An 8,560-nucleotide genomic window follows, 5' to 3' on the forward strand; every position below is an offset into this window, starting at 1 on the left:
TAAAAGATCAAAAAATACTAAGACATACTCCTACATTTAAATTCAAAGCCCAGAGCTGTAAACTATTCAAATATACAAACTTGACTATTCATATATCGTCTAATTAAGAATTCTACTTATTTTGTTTAATTCCAATTAAATATCAACCTGCATGTAAGCAACAGCCCGATATCAAGGAAATCGTAATAAGAAATGAAAGTTATAATATACCGTATTAGATGGACGTTATATACTCCATATGCAGGCGCTGCATGCATGTGGCTACATAAACATGGAAAGTACATAATTGGGAAGCTGAAATCATCTCTTCTGTTTTAAAGTTTTGTTCAAAACCGTATATCATTTTAAATTTGTATGAGGCACACTTTACTGTACCCGTTTTATCATAAACTTTTTCAAGTTCGTTGGGATAGATGCCTTAAACAAAGTCCTAAACTTTGAACTATTTAGTCAGGACATCATCAATATAGCGGAACGTGAAGGTATATGACAATGCAATCTTCTTTTCATTCTCCTAAAATGTATATCTAAATGTGCTAGGCATTCCGTCAGTTATTATGTTGTGAGGTCTCTTTTAAATTGTTCAGTGCAATTGTTTTTTTCTCTGTAATTAATCACAATTTATTCAAAATAGAGGTTATGAGAGCGTGATAAATGGTTACCCAAAGCATGGCTCATCTAGACGATTGTATGTTGACATTGAAGCGTCTTTTGACATAATTCTACTTTTATCAATACAAATATCTTTTCAAAAATATAATATTTAAAGAGTTAAACAACATATGCATAATATCATCCGCTCAAAGCGCATCTCTGAATTCACCTTCAACAGGAACGCTCAAAGTCAAATATTTTGAATGCCAAGAATATACAAGAACCAAACCAATTAAAGAGCTATATAACAAAAAAACGACATAACCAATGAATGAACACAATGTTAAAAAACGGTGATTGCCGAACAGACACAATATTCATTAAGTCAAACTAACGAGGTTTTAAGAAAATCAAAGAAAAAAATTATTAAAACTCATAATGTAAAGTCAGCTTTAAAATGTGCGGACATTAAAACCGTGAAACATTAGAAACGAAGAAAAAACTAATTCATAACAATACTATGTTGGAAACTATACTAAAATATTACAGACTGTACTAACTAATATAAACCACTTAAAATACAGAGACCTCACCTCGAAAAACAATATGACAAACTTGTACCATCGACTACCCTTGAATTCGACGTTCCTAATTAAAGGCAGGTAAACACAGAATGTGGAGGTTAAACATGTATATGAGTGCTCAACTATCCCCTTAAACTCGGACAATGGTTTAACAATAAAACAAGAGAATTTTAAAAGTTGTATTGTAATGGCTTCACTCGTTTGACTTATACAGAGCATTTATTTACTACTAAGTAAAGAAAAAATATAAAGAGTACAAGAATACTAAAAATTAGATAAGAGCTAGTTAAAAGCCAACAATTACAGTAAATGAATAAATCATGTTAAGCAGCTCCTGTTTTATATTTAGTTGATTCATTGGGTTTATTTTTCTGATGTCGTTTTTATTTCTTTAATGTTATAAATAGGACTAATAATTGCTAATAATGATGCATTATTATAGTAGAATGTTTGGTTTTAGTCGATTTTTTTACCATAAAATGTACAAACTACATTCTCCGTCAGTCTTTGACTTCCAAACATTCATCTTTATGGACAAAAGCTTACTGTTTTTCTTTTTTAAAAAAAAACCCGTGCCCTTTTTAATTTTGATCCATTGTTAATTGACAAAAACAAAAGTCTCATTTATAAATTTGTGGTTTAAAAAAATCCATAATTTATTTTCCTTTGTTAATTGGAACATGTCCCATATATCTTGATTTTTTTACCAAATGAACAATGTATATAAGGCGTTCAGAATCAACTATTCAGCACCACACTGTGATCGTATCGAAGCTGAACAAATCAGAATCAAGTAAGTTTCTTCTTTACAAAATTATACATTTTTTTAACTGTCGGCAATGTAGTTGTTGTAAGAAGAAACATAAGCAAATGTCTGCATTACTGCATAAAATTTGTTATTTTATATTACTTAAACTCGGGTATTTCTTTATCCCTTAAAGGACAAAAGATAATGGTGTTTCTTAAACTACAGGGAATTAGTTTTGTGTTTCGTTGTTTCCACTAGACATAGATCAGAAATTTTATTTTTTATAGAATAACGAGAAAATATCATTGATAAATATCCTTGTGTATATTAATCATTCATAAACTTACTAGTACTATACTAATCATCCATATTATGAAATGTTTATATTCATCATTACGGTATTTGTTAATACTCAAAAATACGTTTTAGATATTTCTATGCTTCTTTCTACTAGGACACGTGTCCACAGTCTTAGATTTTGATATTATATAAATATATGTTGTCCACTGGTCTAAAATGTTGACCAATATTTTTTATATTTCCGATCGTAACATTTTGACTAAGTGCGGATTCACAGAGCAGGTGTTGCATGTCTATTAGGATAATTTCAACATAACGACCACCCGGGTTTGATCCTTTTAGATCCATGCGATTCCAAACGTTTTTAGCTTGTTACCTTCATTTGTCTTCATAATCTATTTATTTATATATGAACATCGGTAAACTACTGTTTTATCAATTAGACCACAAGCTGAGATGTTGCTAGGTATAAATGTATTTTTACAATGATTTTAAGATATCTTTTAAACTTCTTCAAGTAGATGAAACTTCAGTGTTCCTCAGTGATGCGCATTTGTATGACCGGCCTTGATGAGTTCTGTAAAATAGGACAAATGAAATACGTTCTATTTTCAAGTAAAATGACATATCGCACTCTTAATTTAACGTTTAAACTAGAAATGATATCGAAATTGTCAATGAGTATAGGTATCTTAGAACATTTCATTTAAAAATTGGATATCTATAGAAAGAACAAGCCATCTAGACAATGAATGTAGTTTAAAAGATGTTAACAGATTATTTGTCGGCAGAATACATCCAATTAATTTAATAAAACAGGTTCCAAAACGGTATATAAAGTCAACAGTAGTATACCGATGTTCAATAGTCATAAGTCTATTAAACAAACACAAATCCGAGTAACAAACTAAAAGTGAGAAAAACTCATAGCCCAAAAAACTTTTTTTAAACTATCAAAGGAAAACAACGTACAAACAGAACCAGAACCACTGAACTACAACAAAATCAAACGTCAACATACATAAAAACGAAAAACGTGCCAATTTTACAGTGCCTAAATTCGAATAAAAGTATTATAAATCTCTCATCTTTCTAAGTCAATTTATTCATAAGACAGTCTGTCAAAGCTCAGTGATTGTTTTAATTGTGTCATTTGTTTATGTGTTTGCTTTAGGACTGCAATTTACAAAGTTTACAAAAAATAACATCATTTTAAAATCTGTTTATAAATATTTAGTTATAAATTATAACTAAGTTATTCCATATCGTGAAAATGTTAAACATGTAACTCACATTGAGAGCAAGAAGCTCGATAACATTTAAGCATGGCAAATAGGAGTTTTTAAACAAAGAAAATCGGATGTATTATAAAAACATTATAAATAGCCTTGTACCATGTAAAATAAATGCTGTATTGTATTTATGATATTGCTCAAACGGTTAATTTTATTACAAAAGTTATAAGATTACATGTTTGTACATGAAAAAAATAGTTCCTTTTTGAATGCATGGACTCATCACTTATACTTGTATCAAATGAGTTTAAAGGCCAAATAAAACAGGAAATTAAAAAAAAGATTCCGAAAGAAGTTGCCAAATGCATATCTATGTCTATGATAGTTATTGCTGAATTACTACTAATAAATTATGTACCGTGAAACGATCGCTATCTAAATACAAGTAGATTCCCAAAAAATGTCCTCTTATTATCCGGGGAATACATGTGCAAAAGGTCTTGTCAGAACTAATATGGATGATAAAAACAATTTTCTAATTTTCAGAATGAAGATTACAATTTGTCTAGTGCTTGCCCTCTGTAGCGCAGTCAGTGCCCATTGGTATGGAGGAGAAAACTATGGAGTTGGATGGGGAAATTGAGGTGGATGGGGAAATGGAGGTGGATGGGGAAATTGGGGTGGATGGGGACTAGGAGGTGGTGGATCATACGTAGGAGCCGGACACGTATATGTTGTTAGAAAAGGAGGACCATGGTATGGCGGTTATAGTGGTGGATACGGATACGGTGGATATGGTGGAAACGGAGGTGGATACGGATACGGTGGAAATGGTGGAAACGGAGGTGGATACGGATACGGTGGATATGGTGGAAACGGAGGGGGATACGGATACGGTGGATATGGTGGTTCAAAGAAAGGTAAGATAATGTTCTACTTGTATATAATATTTCGTTATGATAATTTCCTGGTTGTATGTCAATTAAAAATATACTGGATAAGTCAAAAAGATTATGTGCGATTTGAACAGATGTAAGGACAATATATTACATGTTTCCTATAAATTCCTGTAAAACAAATGTTTCTTTGTCTAATACGTTCTCCTATTTATTTGTATTGTAGTCCTGTAATATTATGTTGTCATTTCAATGTTATATTTAACATTGCCATTAAAGTGCGAGGTTTGGCATGCCACAAAACCAGGTTCAACCCACCATTTTTTTCCTTTAACAATGTCCTATACCAAGTCAGGAATATGGCCATTGTTATATTATTGTTCGTTTCTGTGTGTGTTACATTTTAACGTTGCGTCGTTTGTTTTCTCTTATTTTTGAGTGTTAATTCACATTGCGATAAGACATGTCACGGTACTTAAAATTGTCTATCCCAAATTCAAGTATTTGGTTTTGATGTTATATTTGTTATTCTCGTGGGATTTTGTCTGATGCTTGGTCCATTTCTGTGTGTGTTACATTTTAATGTTGTGTCGTTGTTCTCCTCTCATATTTAATGCATTTCCCTCGGTTTTAGTTTGTTACCCCGATTTTGTTTGTTGTCCATGGATTTATGAGTTTTGAACAGCGGTATACTACTGTTGCCTTTATTTATTAAGCAAAACGTTTAAAAGAAAATAGCAATTTGTAAAAGAAAATAGCCATTATGGTGGTTACGGAGGGGAAAGTTGTAAAGGTATGACAATAATTATGTTGAAATATTATTATCTAAGTATACCCTTACTTCTTTTCAATACGGCTGTACCGCTTTGGTTTGTCTTTTTGGCATTAACAAATATAAGGACATAGTATTAACTTCCCTTTCCTTTATTGCTTCTGTGAATCATCATGGATAACGTGCTTTCTAAAAATCATAGTAATCAACAAACTGTTGTCTTTGAATAGATATTATATAAAGAACACATAGCTCAGAAGGTGATAGAGTAGATTGGTACCCCGAAAAAACATTATCATCCTCTCAGCTATGTGTTATTTAATTTATTATACTGTCCAATCATCATGTCTTTTACATATTAATTTTATTTTCTATGACGTCACGTACATAACAACGTAAACGTTACAGGTATTAGAAAAAACAACAAAAGTTAAGCAAGATGTTATAATTATAGAATAACTAATCAAAGAATTCAAATAGAGAAAAATATTCAATGAGTGACCGAACAACACATTAATTCACGATACGCGCATGAGTTAATTATCAGTGTTGTTCGGTCACAGTTGAATATTTTTCGATATTTGAATTCTTTAATTAGTTATTCTGATTATTACATTGGCAAATGACTTTTTTTTAAGAAATTAATGTAAAACATGTAAGGAACTATATCTTTATTCTACACATTCACAATTTGATTTGATCCGCCGTTTTCGACGTCTTGACAACGCCTATTGTTGTATGACGTCAGAGAGTGAAATAACCACGTTTATTTCACATGTGAAATTATCGGTTTTTATTTAACTGGGAAATCAATGTAATTCATTGCAACCAATGTTATAATGTTTTTTTATTTTGACGGTCAAATGATAAAATATGAGCCAAAACGTAGAACTTATGCCTTGTTTTAATTACTTGATGTAAAGTCAATTCATTACCCTTCAAATTACCGATTTATGATTGGTCTGGACGAGAGGGTAACATTCAAAAAAATTGTCACCCGCTCTGAAATGTGCTAGAGTTCATAATGAACAGTAAAACATCGTTACATGTTATATGTGTTATACGAATAAAAGGACATACAGTAGATAAAGGTTAATGAGACAATAACCTACAATACAAATAAAGGCAACAGTAATATACCGCTGTTTATAAATCATAAATCGATTGAGAAAAAAACAAATCCGGGTTTCAAACTAAAACCGAGGGAAACGCATAAACTATAAAGAGGAAAACAACCAAACAACAGAACACAGAAGTGCAACAAAAACAAACGACCAATCGAATGCAACATACATAGAAATGAAAACAATACCGATAAAAGAGGGACGAAAGATACCAGAGGAACAGTCAAACTCATAGATAGAAAATAAACTGACAACACCATGGCAAAAGATATAAAGACGACAAGTTAACAAAGAAAAAATACTGATTTAAGAATTGCTAGAATTCATAATTTAACGAATTTAACACCACTTTTCAATTTACAGCACAAACTATTTTTTCAATTTACTATTTTATATTGTAGGATATTAGAAGTAGATTCCTTCCCGTAACGGACAACTGCTGATGTTCTTTTTGTAACATTTATTATATTAAATATTGTCGTAGCATTCAATTCATGTTGAAATTTTATATCCAAATTGATGATTATCTCTTAGACTGTAGCACACCTAAATTCAGCAAATATTTAATATCAATTATTACCTTAGCCGTATTTGGCACAACTTTTTGGAATTTTGGGTCATCAATGCTCTTCAACTTTGTATTTGTTTGGCTTTTTAACTATTTTGATCTGAGCGTCACTGATGAGTCTTAAGTAGACGAAACGCGCGTCCTGGCGTATAAAATTATAATCCTGGTACTTTTGATAACTATTTACACCACTGGGTCGATGCCACTGCTGGTGGACGTTTCGTCCCCGAGGGTATCACCAGCCCAGTAGTCAGCACTTCGGTGTTGACATGAATATCAATTATATGGTCACATTATAGATTTTCTGTTTATAAAACTTTGAATTTTTCGAAAAACTAAGGATTTTCTTACCCCAGGAGTAGATTACCTTAGCCGTATTTGGCACAACTTTTTGGAATTTTGGGTCATCAATGCTCTTCAACTTTGTATTTGTTTGGCTTTTTAACTATTTTGATCTGAGCGTCACTGATGAGTCTTAAGTAGACGAAACGCGCGTCCTGGCGTATAAAATTATAATCCTGGTACTTTTGATAACTATATTAGACATAAGACAACGGAATATGAGGATCCTGGGATAGGCGAAGACTGCAAAAATTTGTCTCAAATTGATTGATATTTATGTTGAATCGGATCGATTGTTTGATTGATTGATTGATTGATTGATTGATTGAACGCAACTTTCGGCACTTTTGTGCTATTTCCCTGGTGGTCGTTTTCAGGTGGAGCAGGATATGCTGCTTACCCGTACAGAGCACCTGAGATCAACCCCAGTAAAACAATTTTTTATGTCATGATAAAAGTTTTGTCTTGAACAAGGCACTAGCTACGAGATATATAAAATAGTAAAATATGATTTTTTTTTCAATCATTAATGAAAGTGAAATGGTGAGATAATAATTCACAATAGCAGCCATTATGGTTCAATTTTGTCAAATAAGCAAAGAAATGTCAATGATTAATTGTTCACTTGCAATAGACAATAGACAATACTTTATTATTAAACCTCAGATACATAGGTGTACAAGAGGGCATCATTTACACATTAAACATATTTGTTATACTTAAACCTTTACACTTAACATAATAATGCATGCATGGCAAAATACAGCAAAATGTCGATTTATAAATGACCATAACATTCAAACATAAATCATAAGTATCGTGTAAGTATTTTTTAAAATATTTTTAGTTTTTTGTAAAGATCTACATGACAAAATATTAAAACCTTTGTTAATTTGTAGTCCGTTGGATTTGCAGTATAATATTGTGGTATATATTTATTTCTAACCAGTTTTATTTCCCGTGTCATAAAAAAGACATTCCGTTCTGTCGAAATTATAATTTCTTTATTAATGCTTAATTCGACACTTAAACCTGCTTTTTATTTCTTTGTTATGTATTTGGATATACATTCGATCCCTACAGTCATTGTTGAAAATAAACAACTCTCAATCTAAGTCACAATGTGTAAATGTAAACCATTATAGGTCAAAATACGGTCTTCAACACGGAGGCTTGTCTCACACCGAACAACAAGCTATAAAGGGTCCCAAAACCATTCAAACGGGAAAACAACCGGTCTAATTTATATATGAAAAAAAAAAACGAGAAACAAAAAACACTTATGAACCACATCATCAAACGAAAACTACTGAACATCAGATTAAACATGTTTTAGGGCATTATCGAATGAAGAATTTAGTATGAAGTGTGGAGAAGTCGAACAACTTTATCATAAA

At 31.5% G+C, this 8,560-nt stretch overlaps 1 protein-coding gene across 1 annotated transcript; it reads left to right on the top strand.

Annotated features, from left to right (window-relative positions):
* Positions 1-4,140: 4,140 nt before the first annotated feature.
* On the top strand, positions 4,141-6,744 carry LOC143073789 (uncharacterized; the record flags this gene model as incomplete). The annotated part of the gene is made up of 2 exons (XM_076249547.1): positions 4,141-4,381; positions 6,655-6,744. Coding segments are annotated over 2 exons (249 nt in total), but the record flags the coding sequence as incomplete, so codon positions are not given.
* Between the last annotated feature and the right edge of the window lie 1,816 nt (positions 6,745-8,560).

This window comes from Mytilus galloprovincialis, chromosome 4 (assembly GCF_965363235.1).
Source record: "Mytilus galloprovincialis chromosome 4, xbMytGall1.hap1.1, whole genome shotgun sequence".
NCBI lineage: Eukaryota > Metazoa > Mollusca > Bivalvia > Mytilida > Mytilidae > Mytilus > Mytilus galloprovincialis.